At 52.3% G+C, this 19,001-nt stretch overlaps 1 protein-coding gene across 1 annotated transcript; it reads left to right on the forward strand.

Annotated features, from left to right (window-relative positions):
* The first annotated feature begins 8,471 nt into the window (after window positions 1–8,471).
* On the forward strand, window positions 8,472–18,172 carry CKM (creatine kinase, M-type). Its single transcript, XM_036274855.1, has 8 exons — window positions 8,472–8,538; window positions 11,062–11,272; window positions 12,081–12,235; window positions 12,699–12,831; window positions 15,118–15,289; window positions 16,342–16,465; window positions 16,967–17,156; window positions 17,673–18,172. The coding sequence occupies exons 2-8, from the start codon at window positions 11,080–11,082 to the stop codon at window positions 17,849–17,851; spliced, it is 1,146 nt and encodes a 381-aa protein (XP_036130748.1). The 5' UTR covers window positions 8,472–8,538; window positions 11,062–11,079; the 3' UTR covers window positions 17,852–18,172.
* Window positions 18,173–19,001: the final 829 nt, after the last annotated feature.

A 19,001-nucleotide genomic window follows, 5' to 3' on the forward strand; every position in this document is an offset into this window, starting at 1 on the left:
AAAGATAGGAAACGTGGCAAATATTAGTTACTGATTACGTATTATATTCTTGGTTCTCTGAACTAGAATGTCAGCTCCTGAAGACAGAGCTCTGTATGGTCTGCACTGTATCTTTTTATTTTATTTAATTTTAATTTTAATTTATTTTTTTGGTATGTGCCCCTAGCAGGAACCAAACCCAGGACTCCCTGGTCCGCAGGCCAATGCTCCAACCGCTGAGCCAAACCAGCCAGGGCTATTTTAATTTTTTTTTTTATTGATTGATTTTAGAGAGAGAGGAAGGGGGAGAGAAAGAGAGGGAAATGTCGATTTGTTGATCCACTTATTTGTGTATTGATTGGCTGGTTCTTTCATGTGCCCTGACCGAGGATGGAATCTGAATTCCTGGCCTATCTGGACTACACTCTAACCAGCTGAGCTACGGGCCACCAGGGACAGCACTGTATCTTTAGCACTAGCGCAAAGTAGGTGCTCAATAAATGTTTGTTGAGTGACTGGCTGACTGAATCAAGTCCTAGAAACGTAAATTGGCCAAAACTGGCCTCACAGGTTCTAGCATCATAGAACTGAGTTCAACACAAGCTCTCTCCAACCTCTGCAGCAGCCCAGTCTCTGCACTACAGAATATATCCAGCAGAGGGCGCGCCTCGCACGTGGACCAGGCTGCAGACGCCTGAGCAGCTGTGCACCTGTTCTCCAAGCCCCAGCGCAAATGCTCCCTCCTCTGAGCTTTCTCTGATGCTCCCCAGGCTGCATGAAACGTCCCTTCTGGGCTCCTGCAGCCTTCTGGGCTCCCAGGTCCCAGCCCGGACCACTGTGGGTCATCGTCTCCCACACTGGTCCCCAGTGCTAACAGGCAGAACACAGAGAAGGCACTTGGAGAGTGGGTGTTGATTGAATGATGGAAAAAAACCTCAAATTCAAGCGCTAACTTCTCCAGATTATTTTTAGGGGGAAGAGGTAAGTGAGCCTCCGACCCCAATTCTTTTGGTCTCAGGTCACTGGATGATGGTTCTGGATCTGCCACCCCCTTACTAGGGGGAAGTGCAGGGACTCGGTCATTTGCTGACTGTATGACCCCTGAGCCAGGAACTAACCTCTCTGGTCCTTAAGGTTTCTAGTCTAGCATGGGACTCACAAGGGTAACCTACTCTTGAAGCTGTTGTGGGGATTCATGAATAATCCCCTTAAAAGGTTTAGCTCAGAGTAGCCCATGGCAAACACTAGTGTGTGGGTGTGGGTCAGGGCCTGTAGGAGGGAGTTGGACCCAGGTAGATCTGAGTTCAGATCCTACTGCTGCTGTTTCCTTTCCATGTAACCTGGGGCTTTTCTGAGCACCTATTTCCTCATCTGTAAAAGGGGATGATCACGCTCACTACACAGCACAGTGGTGAATGGTAAATGAGACAAAGGCTGAAAGAAGAAAATGTTAACTAGGGTGACCGTCTCTTTAAGCCAGCCCTGCCTGCGCCAAGCACTTTTGCACACCGATGAGGGCTGGAGTGTATTAAGTTCTTACCCAGGATGGGCCCTAGGTGAAGTCTTATAAATTAACTCTATTAATCGTCACATCAACCTGAAAGGTGCTATGATTATCCCCATTCCACAGGAGGAGAAGATGAGGCACAGAGAGGTCATGTGACTTGTCTAAGCTCACACAGCCAAGGAGTAGCAGAGCCCCTGAATCCATACAGCTATCACCTGAGGTAGGTACTATTACTGGCCCCATATAAAGAGGGAGAAACTAAGGCTCAGAGAGAAGAAATTCTTTGCCCAAGACCATAGCCAAGAAGGCACTCAAAACCCTCATCTGCCCTGGCCGGTTTGGCTCAGCAGTTAGAGCGTCGGCCTACAGACCAGAGAGTCCTGGGTTCGGTTCCCACTGGGGGCGCGTACCTGGGTTGCGGTTTATCCCCAGGCCCAGTTGGGGTTGTGAGGGTGGCGACCACTCGATGTGTCTCACGTAGATGTTTTTCTCTCTCTTCCTCCTGCTCTGTCTGAAGATAAATGCAAAAAAAATGTCCTCGGGTGAGGATTAAAAAATAATAATAATAAAATAAAACCCTCATCTGATTATTTAAGGCTTCAATTTGCCATGTCAGAAAAATGGGTGGATGGGTTGGGAGCTTTTCTATTTTATTTCCAAAAGCTTTCCCCCTTGCCCTGGCCGGTTTGGCTCAGCAGTTAGAGCATCAACCTGCAGACCAATGAGTTGGGGTTTCGATTCCGGTCAAGGGCACGTACCTCAGTTGCGGTTCATCCCTGGCCCTGGTCGGGGTCGTGCGGGAGGCAACCAGTCAACGTGTTTCTCTCACATCTATGTTTCTCTCTCTCTCCCTCCCACTCTATCTGAAGATAAATAGAAAAATATCCTCAAGTGAGGACTAAAAATAAAAAAGCTCTCCCCCGTTTATTTAATATCCTTGCCTGAGGATATGTTTATTGATTTTAGAGAGGGAAGAAGGGGGGGGAGAGAGAGAGAGAGACACTGACTGGTTGCCTCCCATATGTGCTCCAACTGGGGATTGAATCTTCAACCTAGGTATGTGCCCTGACCAGGAATCAAATCCAAAACCTTTTGGTGTACGGGATAACTCTCCAACTAACTGAGCAATCCAGCCAGGCTCCCCCCCCCCCTTTTTTTCTTTATTGATATTAGAGAGAGAGGAAGGGAGAGGGAGAGAGAGATAGAAACACCGATGAGAGGGAACATTGATTGGCCACCTCCTGCATGCCCCCCACCTGGGCATGTGTCCTGACCAGGAATCGAACTGGCGACCTCTTCGTACATGGCTCAACTCTCAATCACTGAGCCACAGCAGCCGGGCAAGCAAAGTCACTTTTCTTTAGAACAGCAATTTTCCACGGGTGTGCCATAAGAACTGATAAAACATGCCACACCTGACCGTTCAGTCAGGGGCACTGACCTCTTTTCCCTGGGATTGTCAAATAAAAAAAATGACATCAGCCAACACAACAATAGCCATCTGGTGTGAATGAATCAAAATTATACCTTTTTTTGGTCAGGTTGGTAAAAAGTCTATTTTTGGGTGTGCTGTGGAATTGTAGTAATTAGTCTTCGTGCTACAAGAGGGAAAAGGTTGAAAATCGTTGCTTTCAGAGGTGACAGGAGTCGGTCGGGCAGATGACCTCCCTAGTGCTGATCGGGCGATTCCTGACTGGCTGGTTTAAGATTCCATTTCTGGGAGAGCCAGCCTGTCATTAAGTTACGTCTTGGTGACATGGGGCTTAGCCTAAGCCCATCTTTGGCCTGTTTTGTTTGCAGCGGTCTGGAACAGAGCCTCCCACCACATCCGCTTCTAAGCTACTGCGTTTGGAGGTGGAGTGTTTCACGGTATTTTTGTGGCAATAGGTATATATTTTTCCCTGCTCAGCAAGATATCTTGGTGCTGTGGCCTGAATGTTTGCGTCCCCCCAAAATTCACAAGTTGAAATCCTAACCCCGAAAGGTGATGGTATTAGGAGGTGGAGCCGGTAGGGGGTGATTAGGTCATAAGGGTGAAGCCCTCATGAGTGGGATTCGTGCCCTGACAAAAGGGACCCCAGAGAGCTCCTTGTCCCTTCTGCGCACGAGGGTAATGATGTCTGCAATCAAGAGGAAGGCTCTTACCTGACTGCTGGCACCCTGACCTTGGGCTTCCAGGCTCCAGACTGTAAGCAGCACACCTCTATTGTTTATGGGCCCCTCGGTCTGTGTTATAGCACCCCAGAAGGACTAAGACACTTGGCAGTTGTTCCAAAGTAGTACATATAGCTTTACTCTTTTTAACAGCTGCATATTATTCCCTTGGGTGATGTCTCATCTTTTATCCATGAATAAAAAGATTTTTTAAAAGCCCAGCCAGTATGTCTCAGTGGCTGAGTGTTGACCCATGCACCAAGAGGTCGTCGGTTCGATTCCCAGTCAGGGCACATGTCCAGGTTGTGGGCCTGATCCCCAATGAGGGGCATGCAGGAGGCGGCCAATCAATGTTCTCTGTCATCGGCATTTCTATCTCTCTTTCCCTCCTTCTCTCTCTAAAAATTAATAAAGAAAAAATATATTTATACAAAATTTAAAAAAGATTTTAAAAAAGCCATTCATAAGACAAAGAAGAAATCATAACAGAAATTAGAAAGTATTTATTTTGTTTTGTTTTAATCCTCACCCGAGGACATTTTTCCATTTTTTGTTCAGATAAGAGTGGGAGGGAGAGAGAGAGAGAGAAACATCGATGTGAAAGGGACACATCGAGTAGCTGCCACCTGCACGACCAACCAGGGCCGGGGACAAACTGCAACCGAGCTACGTGCCCTTAGCGGGAACCGAACCCGGGTCTCTCTGGACCGCGGACTGACGATCTAACCGCTGAGCCAAACCGGCCAGGGTAGAAAGTATTTAGAAGTAACCAGTAATCAAACTACTACATAGCAAAACCTGCTAAAGAACAGTCTATTGCTGCATGTGATAATATGAATAAATCTCAATAGACAGGATGTTGGTCAAAAGAAATCCAACCAAAGAGAGGGCATCCCGTATGACTCTATGTATATAAAGTTCACTAATAGGCAAAGCTAATATATGGTGTTAAAAGTGGTTCCTTTGGAAAAGAGAGGGAACGTGGATTGGGAGGCAGCATGAGAGAGCTTTCTGGGGAGCTGGAAATAGTCTCCATCTTGGTCTTGGTGGTGGTTACTCGGGTGTACATATATATAAAGTGCATTGATCTTAAGATTAGGGCACTACAGCCCTGGCCGGTTTGGCTCAGCGGTTAGAGCGTCCGCCTGCGGTCTGGAGAGACCCGGGTTCGGTTCCCGCTAAGGGCAGGTACCTCGGTTGCAGTTTGTCCCCGGCCCTGGTTGGTCGTGCGGGTGGCAGCCACTCCATGTGTCCCTTTCACATCGATGTTTCCCTCTCTCTCTCTTCCTCCCACTCTGTCTGTACAAAAAATGGAAAAATGTCCTCGGATGAGGATTTAAAAAAAAAAAAAAAAAAAGATTAGGGCACTACAGTGAATAGTTATACCTCAATATAAAGTAACCTCAAGGAACTAAAATATAAATAAATATGACCATCCATTCATTCCAAATATAACGTTTTCTTTTTTCTAAATATGTTTTTATTGCTTTTTTAGAGAGAGAAGAAGGGAGAGAGAGATAGAAACATTGATGTGAGAGAGAAATATCTATTGCTGCCTTCTGCACACCCCCTACTGGGGATCAAGCCCATAATCTGGGCATGTGCTCTGACCGGGAATTGAACCGGGACCTCTCAGTCCATGGGATGACACTCAATCCACTGAGCCACACTGGCCGGGCTAACATTTTCAATGTAAATAATAAACAGAATGGAAAACAGAATAACAGAATGGAAAACAACCAAACCAAACAAAATGAAACAAAAACTGAGATGCAACTAAAGCAACACCTAGAGGACAATGTATATCTAAATTGATAAAGATTGGTTTGGAGGAACTGGGCAGGGTAGGAGGGGAGTCATGAAAGACTACCCTACTTGCCTGTCTTCGCCTCCCCACCACCACATGGGCCTGACAGCCGGTTAATTACAGAGCTTCAGCAGGCCTGGCCTTGCTCTCCAAGAACAAGAAGGAGTGGGCAAGTCCTTAACTCTCTCCTCTGGGACTTGTCTTCCTTGAATCAGTTGGCAGCACAGACTACCAAGATTGGGAGAGAAATTTTGGAGGTGGGGGAGGAGAGCATTTTGGTGGGCCATGGGGGTGGAGTGCTGCCCCCCAGAGTCTCCCCTGAATGTGGCAGCCACATCCTCAGGGCAGAGATAGGAACAGGGAAGATGGTAGGAAACAGAGTGGGAGCAGGGTTACTCTGCAGTGCCAGAGCCTCGAGGATGAAGGGAAGCATGCAGGCTCTCGAATTCCAGAATACTGGCTGTGAGCTTGAGCAACTCCCTTACCCTTTTTCAGCCTCAGTCTTCATTCTCTGTAAAATGGGTCTTCAGCAGGAAGATGTGGGATCTGGAAAAGATTATGAATACAATCTCAGGGACTAACTACCTCATCTAGCCTGGTTCTGCTACTGCTTAGCTGTGTGACTTTGGACAAATGACTTGACTTCTCTGGGCTTCATGTTCCCGATTTGTAATATTTACAGTACCCACTTCATAAAACTGTTGGGGAATTGCATTGATTAACACACATATAGTGCTTGGACCCTGAAGCCAGACTGCTGGGTGATAAAGGGGGCATGGGGAAGTTGGTACAAATTATCAGGGCCTGAAGACCTGGAAAGCGACTCTGGGTTGACAGTAGAGTCTGACCTTGAGAGAGACCTGGAAATGATTTTCACCAAAGCCTGAACTCACTCTTTGTAGCCCTGTGCCTTTTTGACTCCCAGCTCTGCTCCTTCCCAGCTGTGTGACCTTGAGCAAGTAACTTAACCTCTCGGAGCCTTATGAGTGGACTATTACTGCAGAGGATTCTGGGACACTGATTTTCAGACATGTTTGGCTTCTCCAAAGAAAGCTGTCATAGGGTGAGTATCTCCCCAAACATAGAAAGGACTTCCGAAACTGTGTGGCCAAAAAGAATGTCAAATGTTCCCATAAGGGATTATTAGGGGCGGGGGATGGGGAGGTGCTGGGCTGTGCCACCCACCAGTTGTGTGACGTGGTTGGCTCCCGTCTCTCCCCTGCTGGGCCCTCAGTGGTTCCCATTACAGTGGGATGGAAACTCCTCCACAGCCCCTAGGGCCCCACAGGTCTGCGCCTGCTCCCTCTCCAGCTTCATGTTCTTCCTCCCACTATCCCCTCTGCCCATCTGCTCCAGCCCTGCACCCCCTCCCTGTCTCTCAAATAGAACCCACTCCCACCTCAGGGCCTTTGCACCTGCTGTTTCCCTTCCAGGTTTCCCACTTGGCTGGCTCCCTTTTTCCCTCAGGTCTCTGCACAGATGTCACCTCCCTGGAGAGGCCTGACCTCCCCTCCCCTGTGGTGCCATCACTCATCCTTGACCCTCTTTCATTTTCCTTCGAAGCCCCTTTGCCCCTGACTTATATTTACTTGTTCACTGTCACTAAAATGTCACCTCCACGAGGGCAGGCGTTTGGGCTGTTTTCTTCTGTGTCCCCAGTAAGTGCTCAATAAATATTCCAGACCAGTTCCTTTTAGTCTTGTGGGCCTGTTTCCCTAGCCATGAAGGACACCTTAGCCACTCTAACTTTGCTGGGAAGGGACTGGTGGGTGGAGAGCTCAGGGTCCGGGCCTCAAAGAAAGTTTTCTAAGCACCCCCCTCCCCACCCGAATCTGAGGAGAGGCGGAGAGGAGGGAGGAACCCCAGAGGAAAGGGAACGTTCTCCTCCTCCTCGACATCTCCCTGCAGTTGCGCCCTGGCTGGACCTGCAATCTTGGCACCTTCCAGACGGAGGAGGCAGCTCCCTCGGTGCCTCCCCCACTTCCACAGACCCCCCTCTTCATCCTTGAGGTCCAATCACAGTCGAGGTGCCTGGAGCGCCTGCCCCGCCCAGATGTTTGTGGGGTGTGGATGGGAGATCTGGCCCGTGGCCACCTCCCTCTGGGAGTGGGACGGCCCCCGGGGCAGTGGCTGCCCTTGTAAGGAGGCGAGGCCCCGGGACACCCGATGCCTGGTTATAATTACCCAGGACACGTGGCGACCCCACCCCCCAGCACCTGCCCCGCGCCCCGCATCCCCGCGCCCGCCCCGGGGTCCCGGCCTGCAGAGGAGGCGGCCAAACGCTCTAAAAATAAACTCTCGTCCTGGGCGAGTCCTTCCCTGTCCCCTCCAGCGGAAATCTCCCTGCGTCACTGTCACCAGACGGGCCAGCGTGGGGAGGGTGACCACGGCTTCCAACCCTGGCCTTGCGTTTGAACCTAACCTCAGTCGGACCTCAGTTTCCACCCGCCCCGCCCCCACACACCCCAGGAGGAGAGTGTCTCTCGGGCAGGCTTCCTGGGGCTGCCCCAAGCTCCCCCCTCGGCTTTGGTTGCAGGCTCCCCAGAGTGGGGTGACCGCAGGCGAGTCGCACAGGCTTTCTGGTCCTGTTCCCTCCTCTGGGAAGCTGGGTGCCTGGGCTCCGGTGGGCACTGCAAGGTTTCCCCGGGGGCAGGCTCAGGTCAAGGCCGCGGGGGGCTGAGGAGGGGCCTGGGCACAGGAGGGGGCTGGTGGCCTTGCAGAGGGCCAGGGAAGGGTGGCTTCTACGTGCCTGGGACAGTTCCTGCAACTGTCCTGTGTCCCTGGCGGGGGTCCAGCTGTTCCTGCCAGCCCGACTCAGCACTTGGTCAGAGGATCAGCTTAGTGGACCTGCCCTGGGAGGCCCATAGAAGGCCGTGGGGCTGGGCGCAAGGCATGCCTGGGTTCAGGGTGGGCACAGTGCCCGGGCAGGGAGGTGAGAGGCTCAGCTGCCCTCCGCCCCCCTCTCTGGGCGACAGCCCCTCCCAGCCAATAGCACAGCCCAGGCCCCACCTATATAAGGCCAGGGCTGCAGGCTCTTGCTTTGGGTCAGCAGTGCCTGCAGGACACAGACAGCCTTTTAGCACGGCCACAGGTACCGCCCTCGGCAGGAATCGGGGAGGGGCCGGAGTGGGGCCCCCACGGGTGCGGGAGGCCAGCCTGGCTGTCTTGCATGTCTGCCCCCCACGGCGGGTCAGTGTGTGGGAAGGTTGACCCTGAGTCTGGGAGTCCCCTCCACCTGTGAGCCCCCAATCCCTGCTATGACTTGTGGTCTCTGTGGCGCTGGGTCCTGGGGAGACAGCTGCTGACTGCCCCCTGCGAGGGGCTGTGGGCCTGGCCTGTGCTCCTGATGGTTTGTCACCAGAACCGGGCGCCACAAGCCGTGGGAGGTGTCTGCGTATCACCTGTCAGGGTCTGTAAGAGCAGGCGCCGCAGGGCCTTTGGACGTGTGACCATGTGGGTTCCTGGTGTGTCTCACAGCAGTGCAACTTTGTGGCTGCCTTTCAGTGGCTCCTGCATGGGTGCGTGTATCCCGGGTGTGTCCCTGAACTTGGAGTTGTGCGTGTGTGACTGTTTATGGTGTGTGATCTGGGGCCCATGGTGACATGTGTGTGTGGCTCTGGGGCTATTTTTGTTCCTGTCTCTTGGGCTCACCCACTTAGCCCCAGTGCCTGCTCCTGGCACTGAGCGGGTTTGTGGGCTGGAAGCCCTTGAGCCCTGAGGCCTGGATGCGTGTCCTCCCGGCCACCCTGGCCCACCTGTCTCCGGCCTGCTGACTTGGTGCAAGTCGAGCCCCTGGAATGTGGGGAGTGTAGAGGGGGGTGGCAGCTGGGTGGGGGGGAGACTTCCAGACTCTAAAAATAATCTCCAACCCTGGACAGCAGCTCCAAAGATCTTTCATGAGTCCTGGACGGTGTGGTTCAGTGGTCAGAGCGTCAGCCCATGCACCAAAGGGTCGTGGGTTCGATTCCTGCTCAAGGGCACACACCTGGGTTGCAGGTTCAATCCCTGGCCCTGGTCGAGGCATGTGTGGGAGGCAACCAATGGATGTGCCTCTCTCACTTGGATGTTTCTCTCTCTCTCCCTCTCTCCTTTCTACTCTCTAAAAATCAATGGAAAAAATATCGTTCAGTGAGGATTAACAACAAAAATAACTCTTTCGTGGGTTCCTGCCCCCATTGACCTGATGCCTCAGCCTTCAGCTTACTCTGGTCCCAGTATTTCCACCATCCTATCTGCTTGCCATCCTTGGAGATGGGAGCGTGTCCACCCTACCACGGCTGCCGAAGGATCCTTCTTTTCTGGGTCTTGAGAACAAAACTAATAACAACAGTAATAGCAGCCACCCCCCTAGGACAGCACCACGCTGGGGCCGAAGCTCCGCGGGCCACATGCCTGAGCTCCAAGAATCCTCCTGGCAGCCCCCTGGGGAAGGCTTAGCTCACAGGTGACAGAGGCTCAGAGGGGCTGAGCAGCTGGCCTGGGGTCACACAGCGGGGAAATGGCAGAGGTGAAATTTGAACCGAGTTTTGTCAGCGGCAGAGGCTGAGTTTTTCTTCCCAACTGAGCCCTGCGGGAGAGTTGTCAGCCTGTAGAAGTGCCCGGCCCGCCCTCCACCCTGCCCCTCGGCCCTTGACTAAGCACCCAAGGACCTTCCGCTAGAGACTGTCCCTTCTCTGCTCACACTCATTCCCAGCAACCCAGCAACACCCTCCACCTTCTCACCAGCTCCCCACGCAGACCTTTAAAACAATGTCAACAACAATAATGATAGCCGAGCAAAATAAGGCTTAGTGTGTGGCAGGCATTATTCCAAGTGCTTTTACATACATTAACTCCTTTAATCCTCTCAAGATCTTCATGAGGTGCTATTATCATCTCCATTTTACAGATGAGGCACAGAGAGGTTAAGTAACTTGCCCAGGGTCACACAGCTTGTAAGTGGCAGAGCTGAGATTCAAACCCAGGCTATCTGATTCTAGAACCTACATTCTTCTTCTTCCTCTTTTAAAAGGAAATCCTCACCCAAGTATATTTTTCCATTGACTTTCAGATAGAGTGGGAGGGAGGGAGGGAGGGAGGGAGGGAGGGAGAGAGGGAGGGAGGGAGAGAGAGAGAGAGAGAGAGAGAGAGAGAGAGATGTGAGAGAGAGAGATGTGAGAGAGACACATCAATTGGTTGCCTCCTGCACGACCCCAACCAGGGCTGGGGATCGAACCATGAAGTACATGTTCTTGACCGGAGTTGAACCCGAGACTCTGGTCTATAGGTGACGCTCTAAAGGATGAGCCAGGGCTAGCACCTACATTCTTATCTATGCCATAATTACTACTGCAGCCTGAGGGCTCCCCGTTCCATTTTCCAGCTGGAGAAACTGAGTCTCTAGCAAGGTTATTAGTCCAGGGTCACCTGTCAAGATGTGGATTCTAACCCAAGACTCCTGCTGCATCCTGTCAAGACAGAGCAGCTCAGAGAGGGAGCCTCCTTGCTGCAAGTCACACAGCACAGGAGTCAGGACTGACCCTCAGGCCCGCCTGGCTGCAAAGCCCCGCTGTGGGTCCCCTGGCTGGTCTCTGCTGCAGGCCAGCTCACCTTCCCCTCCTCCTCTTCCCACCAGGCCCCCCACGCCGCCACCATGCCGTTCGGTAACACCCACAACAAGTACAAGCTGAACTACAAGCCCGAGGATGAGTTCCCGGACCTCACCAAGCACAACAACCACATGGCCAAGGTGCTGACCCTTGACCTCTACAAGAAGCTGCGGGACAAGGAGACGCCGTCTGGCTTCACCCTGGACGATGTGATCCAGACAGGTGTGGACAACCCAGGTAAGCTTCCTGGTGGAGCCTCACAGGGACCAGAAGGGGGGGTGCTTTGGAGGCTACCTGCCGGGGCTCAATCCTACCTTCCCAGGCCTCGGTTTTCCCATCTGTGAAGTGGGAACCATACTCACGAGGTGTTATGAGAAATAAACGAGTCTGTGTGTGGGAAGGACTTGGGGCAGGACCTGGGACATGGCAAGCCACTTGATAAACTGTACACGAGTGCAATGTGAGACTCCCCCCCAAAAGTCCTTTAATCTCCCTGGGCCTCAGTTTCCTTACCTAAAACATGGGGCACACATCAGAGCCATGCCCAGCACAAAGTGAGCGCCCAGCTTCTGACTGGGGTGTTACTGGTGCTGAGGTTCCTTCTCCAAGGACAACGGCCAGGGGGAGGGGCCACTGCGTCCCCATCTGGGAGGAAAGAGGGTCCTGCAAGTCTGTTATTATGCATGGAAGCTGATAGTCTAAGGTTCTGGAACACCCTAGGGGAAGATGCCATGATTTGGGGAACTCTGAAGTGGTGGTATTTTTAGTACCTTGTAACTGGCCCCCTGAGACTTCCTTCTGTGCCCTGCCCCCAGCTTCTTCCCTCACCCCGGGTGCCACTGACTCCTCCCAACCTTCCCTCCCTGTTTTTACCAACCCTCCTCAGTTCTGACCCAGAGGTCTTGAAGGGACACCGCTGACACACTCGCGTGCACACACGCACACATGCACACACGTGCACACGCACATGTCGTCTACATTGTACCCAGGAGCCCCGGCCTTCCTTGCTGGGGACCAGCACTTTTAACCCCACCCCAACCCCCAGGTCACCCCTTCATCATGACCGTGGGCTGTGTGGCTGGTGATGAGGAGTCCTACTCGGTGTTCAAGGACCTCTTTGACCCCATCATCCAGGACCGGCACGGGGGCTACAAACCCACCGACAAGCACAAGACTGACCTCAACCATGAGAACCTCAAGGTCGGCTGCCCAGGGGAGGGCGGGGAGGGAGGGGGTGGAGGAGGGAGGGCAGAGGGATGAGGAGGAGAGAGGGAGGACAGCGGTGGACAGAGACAGAGAAGGGAGGAGAGACAGAGAGAGGACAGGGGTCGGAAGGGTACTCAGAAGGATGCAGAGATAAACAGAGATGGAGAGGAACACAGAGAGAGCACAGACAGAGACAGAGATAGGAGGGAGGGAGAGAGAGAAGGCAAGCACAAAACAGACGTGTAGAACAGGAGAAACAAAGAGGATGGACAGAGTCAGAGATGGGGGAGAGACAGAGATGGAGAGAGAGACGGGAGAGACAGAAGCAGAAGAGACAGAGCCAGGGAGGGAGGTGGGTGAGAGTCCCGTGGGGAAGAAGGAGGAGCCAAAGGAAGCAGCAGGGAGCCAGAGGGCACTGGGGGCACTGGGAGGGTCTCACATCCCACCGGCCCTCCAGGGTGGAGACGACCTGGACCCCAACTATGTGCTCAGCAGCCGTGTCCGCACCGGCCGAAGCATCAAGGGTTACACGCTGCCCCCCCACTGCTCCCGAGGCGAGCGCCGGGCCGTGGAGAAACTCTCTGTGGAAGGTGAGAGCCCCCACACTGCCCTCTGTGGGGTCACCCAGCTCTGCCTCTGTTCCTCCACGGGAAGATCTCTGGGTCCCCTTGGATCCCCACTTCCTAAACCATGGAAGTTACTTGGCAAATCACGGTGCCTGATGAGTGACAGATGGTAGCATCCCTCCCGGTGGAAGTGGGGGCGGGGGTGTTAAGTCTTGAGATACCCTGAGCTTATCCATGCAGACCTAATTGTGCCGGTGTCCTGAAACCACCCATCCTTCCAGCCAACAAATATTTATGGTCGATCTGGTCCTGTGTGGGGAGCTGAAGCTCCCGAGATGAACAAGACGGACCAGTCACTGCTGTCCCAGAGCTGTCAGCCGGGGGGGAGATGAGAGGAACACAGGAACTAACAGAAGAACAAGATCAATGCCATGAAGCCAAGAAACAAGGGGTGTGGCAGAGAATGACTGGGTGTACGGGGTTGGGGAGCTACCTTACAAAGAAGAAGTTTAGACCTGATTGATAAGAAGGAGCCTACCTTGGGGAGAATTCTAGCAGGTAGAACAGCAAGTGCAAAGGACCTGAGGTGGGAAGGAATAGCAAGGAAATCATTGTGGCTGGAGCTGAGTGGGCGAGGCAATGAAGGCAGAGGGGTATGGGTGGTCAGGTTGGGCAGAGCCTTGTGGGCTATCAGGAAGGCTTTGGCTTTGACTCTGAGGGAGGCAGAAGCCATGGAAGGGTGGTGAGCAGAGGAGGACAGGTTTAGACTTACGTGGAGCCCTCTGGCTGCTGAGTGGGGCACAGACTGTGTGCAAAAGTAGGAGCAGAGAGCCCACGAGGGGGCAACCACAGTGGTCCAGGTGAGGGTGAGGGATAGCAGTGGAATGGGAGAAAGAGTAGGTTTTGGAGGTTGAACCATCAGAACTCATGTTGTTCTCATAAACATTTAACAACTGGCTCTCAAAAAAACCAACCCTGCCCTGGCCGGTTTGGCTCAGCAGTTAGAGCGTCGGTCTGTGGTCCAGAGAGACCTGGGTTCGGTTCCCACAAAGGGCGCGTATCTCGGTTGCGGTTTGTCACCAGCCCTGGTTGGTCATGCAGGTGGCAACCACTCAATGTGTCCCTTTCACGTCGATGTTTCTCTCTCTCTCTCTCTCTTCCTCTTTCTCCCTCCCACTCTATCTGAACAAAAAATGGAAAAATGTCCTCGGGTGAGGATAAAAACAAAAAACAAAAAACCAGCCCTGATTTGCAGCTACTGCCAATTTCTGTGGTGTAAATTCTCCTACCAAGGCCAATTTTAAGCTATGACATGACATCATACAGAGATGGGAAAAGATGCACAGTAGCACATCATCCTATAGTATTTCTGCCACACAGCTACAATAGATGAAGATAATTTCAAGGACATAGATAATAGTAGATAATAGTAAATATTATAAAATAATTAGGAAGTGATAGTTTTGAGTACTGCTTTTGTTTTAAATATAATTTATTTAATTTATAAGATTACATAATTTGTTCTTAATAATGTAGTATATGGTATATGATATATAACACATAGTATATGATACAAATAATGTATATAAATAAATAATTACAAATTATATAAATATACATATATACAAATATACTCATTAGACACATTACACTTTTTTTTTATCCTCACTCGAGGACATTTTTTTCCCCCGTTTTTTGTTCAGATAGAGTGGGAGGGAGAGAGAAGAAGAGAGAGAGAGAAACATCGACGTGAAAGGGTCACATCGAGTGGCTGCCACCTGCACGACCCAACCAGGGCTGGGGACAAACTGCAACCGAGGTACGTGTCCTTAGTGGGAACCAAACCCAGGTCTCTCTGGACTGCGGGCTGATGCTCTAACCGCTGATCCAAACCGGCCAGGGCACACATTACATATTTATTATACATATGAGTATATACAAGTACTATATGTACTATTTTATAATCATTTTTACTGATGGCTCCCCAAATTCCCAAGACTGTCTGTCTTGCCAGTCAGTCGGAGCGGACCCCAGCGCACTAATGCTCGCAGGTGGGCTGGATGTGAGGGTCCAGGGAAGGGGAGAATCATGTTTTCTGGCTTGAACACCTGACGTGGCCTGCGTAGACAGGGAAGGAGCACATTTGGGGGGTCATGCATTTGGGTTTAGACAAAGTATTCTGGCATCTTTTGGACATACACAGGGCCAAGGCCGAAGCCTGTTAGGGGCAGCAATGTGGGGTCCCTGGGGCCTCCACACCCCACTTCAGGAGGGACAGGCTGCTGACCATTTCTTCGTGTGGCTTCTCAGCTCTCAACAGCCTGACAGGCGAGTTCAAGGGGAAATACTACCCTCTGAAGAGCATGACAGAACAGGAGCAGCAGCAGCTCATCGACGACCACTTTCTGTTTGACAAGCCCGTGTCCCCACTGCTACTGGCCTCAGGCATGGCTCGGGACTGGCCCGATGCCCGTGGCATCTGGTGAGACGCCCCACCCCGTCCCAAGATCTCCCCTCCCTCCAGCCTCCTCCAGGTCCCCCATGATCCTCCTCATTCCTCCACCAAAGTCAAGACCATAAGTAATTATGTTTTCAAGAACCAGAAAGTGATCTCCCCCTTCACCCCTGCCAACCCTGTGGTCTGTGTGTCACATTTTGGGAAACTTGGACCAGAGATGTGGCAGTTAGGAACTTAGACTTGAATGAGACTCCCTGGGTTCAAATCCCAGTGCTGCCACTGACTAGCTGTGTGACCTTGAGCACATTATTTAACGTTTCTCTGCCCCAGTTTCCCCATCTATAAAGCAGAGGTTACAATAATTCATAGCTGTTGGGATTCTTGTGAGGATTAATGAGTTCATATATCTAAAGTATTGAAAATAGTGTCTGCTATATAGTAAGTACGCTATGAGTACGAGCTTTATTACTAACTACTGTTGCGAGTTAGGTTTTCTATAAATCTTTGAATCCCTGATTCTGATATTCAAAGATTTAAAAAGGTTTCAAGAACCTAGGTTTCAAATGACCTGGAGAGCGTAGGTTCCAATATTTACAGATAGGATGATTCTAAGGTTTCAAGATTTTAAAGATTTTTTAGGTTCTAAGATTCCACTAATTTCAGATTCTGTGATTCCATGGTTTCAAACATTTCCAGATCCGGAAGTTTTAAGGTTCTAAGACTGTTTCTGAGCTGTCCCTATATGATAGGAAGATTCTTTGGTCCAGAGACCAGATGTAGGATTTCCAATATTTATCAATCTTGACTCCAAGATTCTGATTCTGAGGTTCTCAGAGTCTATAAATTAATGCTGTTCAAAGACTTGAGACCCTAAAAGTCCTTGTTCCCAGGATTCGAGATTTCACAGACCCTGCGACGTTAGTCTGCAAGTGTAAGCGTCTGCGATTCTGAAGCAGATGCCACCACCTCCTGCCCCTCAGCCGCTGCCCTCAAAGGCGGGGATGTGTTTGCGAGGGGGCGGGAAATGGGGTTCCCGCGGAGCTGATTCCTTGGCCTCTTGCTGCACCGCATCCTAGGCACAATGACAACAAGAGCTTCCTGGTGTGGGTGAACGAGGAGGATCATCTCCGAGTCATCTCCATGGAGAAAGGAGGCAACATGAAGGAGGTTTTCCGCCGCTTCTGCGTGGGGCTGCAGAAGGTGGGTGCCTGCCTCTGGCGACCGACTCTTGACTCCTGACTCCATCCCGAACGCCCCACCCACTTCCAAGGCCCCACCCCTCAGGGCCCGGCCCCACCTCCAACACCAACCACCTCCCCAGACACTCCCAACCGCTTTCCAAGGTCACGCCCACTGGCAACCTGACTCCTCATTATACTGCCCAAGCCCCGCCCCTTCAGACGGCCCAACCCTCTTCCAAAGGCCCGCCTTCTGGGGAATCCAGGCTCCACCCCTACACTCAAGCCCCGCCCTCAATAGCCCCACACGTTCCCAAGCTCCGCCCTCTCCAAATCCTGCTGTCATCTGTGTCGGGGTCCCTTCCCCTCGACTCTCATCCCTCCCGTTTCCCTGTCGCTCCCTCTCAGAGCCCCGCCCCCACGCACATCCTCAAGCCCGTGTCCCTTCAAACTCCGTCCGGATTTGGGGTGTACTTGGGGGCGCCCGCTGGCGCTGACCCCTGGTTCTGTCGCCCTACCTCAGATTGAGGAGATCTTCAAGAAAGCCGGCCACCCCTTCATGTGGAACGAGCACCTGGGCTACGTGCTCACCTGCCCATCCAACCTGGGCACCGGGCTGCGCGGAGGCGTGCACGTAAAGCTGGCACACCTGAGCAAGCATCCCAAGTTCGAGGAGATCCTAAGCCGTCTGCGCCTGCAGAAGCGGGGCACAGGTGCGCCCCGCCTCCCCGCTCCGCGACGTTGGGCGCGGGCCTTTTTCGGTGGTGGTGGACAGGGAGGGGGGATCCCCGTGAGTTCTGGGGTTCGGCAAGACTGGCTCTCTGAACCTCAGTTTCTTCTTCTAAAAATGGGCATCAAAACGCCTTACCTCATTGGGGTCAATATGGTATTATCATGGTATTATAACACACATTGTGTGTCCCCGGCCCTCTGCGGGCCTCAGTTTCCCAGCTGTCAAGGGGCAGATGGTCAGGCTTGGGTCCCACTCAGTCCGGCTCCAGAGCTCGCTCTCTTGCCCACCATGCTCTATTTTCTTGTTGGGTAGTAGAGGGGTGAGTAACTAAAGCCGGGGATGTGGGCCCCCGAATACTGCCATTTAGGAGGCTCTGCGGGCACGTGTTACACAGCAGGCCCTCAGTACTCTCGGCGGGCGGGTTAGCGCGGGGCGGAGTCCGGCCCGCTCCTGAACCTCTGCTCCCTCTTCGTGCCCTTGCTTTCTGCTCCCGCAGGTGGTGTGGACACAGCTGCCGTGGGCTCAGTGTTCGACGTGTCCAACGCCGATCGGCTGGGCTCGTCCGAGGTAGAACAAGTGCAGCTGGTGGTGGACGGTGTGAAGCTCATGGTGGAGATGGAGAAGAAGCTGGAAAAGGGCCAGTCCATTGACGACATGATCCCCGCCCAGAAGTAGACGCCCAGCCTGCCCACGCCGCCTGCTGGAGCCCCAGCCAAAGGGAAGGCCCGGCCCACTGGAGACACGCCCCTTGACCCTTTGCCCCTCCCCTTGCCCGCGGAGGCTCACCTGTAATGGTTCGGTCACCCCCGGGCTCTATCCACCGTTCCTGGAGTTCCAATTCCAACCGGAGTTTCAACCAAGGGGCTCCATCCTGTGGGTTCTGGCCAGTGAAGAACCTCCCTCACATCCTCCACTCTTCCCAGAGCGTCCCACGCCTCTGGAGCTCATGCTTTTTTCTCCACTCAAAGCAACAAATAAAAGCAATGGTGGCCTTAACTTTGTGTGCTCTAGTTATTGAGGAGGATGGACTTGTAATTGGCCGCTGTGTGACCTCGAAGTGGTTTACCCTCTCTAGGCAGGTTTAATTCCATCTCTATAATGAGGCAAAATTAGGGTACAGAGTGTAATCCAAAAATTATAAGGTTCTATGGGGAATCTGAAACCCAGAGAGATGGGGCCCAGTGTCATATAGCCAAGCTTGGACCCTTCCCAACCTGGACTCCTGATCACACTCGGCTCAGATCTCAAATACAGGGTCCCCGTGGGAGCCCCGCAGGCTGTGTCTGAGACTTGGATTTGGCCCACAGGCTCTCAGTCTGAGACCTCATGTGCATCTCAGCACATGCACCTCGTTATGCTTCTCACTGGCCTTCTGTGAGGTCTGACTGTATCCCTCTGCAGTTGCTACCAGTCTTTTCAACCTCACGTTGCTCAAGACTGCCGGAGCTCCCACATCTAAAACACATCCTATTGTTTGTGACTCTTCAAAATCAAACTAATGCATACCACTTGCTGAGGCTCATCTTTTCAGTTCTTTTCCCACTGTTCCTCTCTATGCTCTGACCCCTCACACCCTGCAATTCTCACTTTGTTTATTTATTTTTTATTCCTCACCCGAGAATATTTTTTTAATTTATCATTAGCTAGAGTGGGCGGGAGGGAGAGAGAGAGACAGAGAGAAACATCAATGTGATAGAGCCACATCGACTGGTTGCCGCCTGCGCGACCCAATCAGGGCCCAACCGCAACCGAGGTACGTGCCCTTCACTGGAATCGAACCAGTGACTTACTGGTCCAAGGGCCGATGCTCTAACCACTGAGCAAC

This window comes from Molossus molossus, unplaced genomic scaffold (assembly GCF_014108415.1).
Source record: "Molossus molossus isolate mMolMol1 unplaced genomic scaffold, mMolMol1.p scaffold_m16_p_21, whole genome shotgun sequence".
In the NCBI taxonomy this organism is placed as follows: Eukaryota; Metazoa; Chordata; class Mammalia; order Chiroptera; family Molossidae; genus Molossus; species Molossus molossus.

Excerpts from the sequence above, each read along its gene's own strand:
- CKM (XM_036274855.1), top strand. The coding sequence starts at position 11,080 with ATGCCGTTCGGTAACACCCACAACAAGTACAAGCTGAACTACAAGCCC. Across the intron at positions 12,832-15,117 it reads GGAGAAACTCTCTGTGGAAG|CTCTCAACAGCCTGACAGGC; the intron begins GTGAGAGCCCCC and ends GTGGCTTCTCAG. Across the intron at positions 17,157-17,672 it reads CCTGCAGAAGCGGGGCACAG|GTGGTGTGGACACAGCTGCC; the intron begins GTGCGCCCCGCC and ends CTGCTCCCGCAG.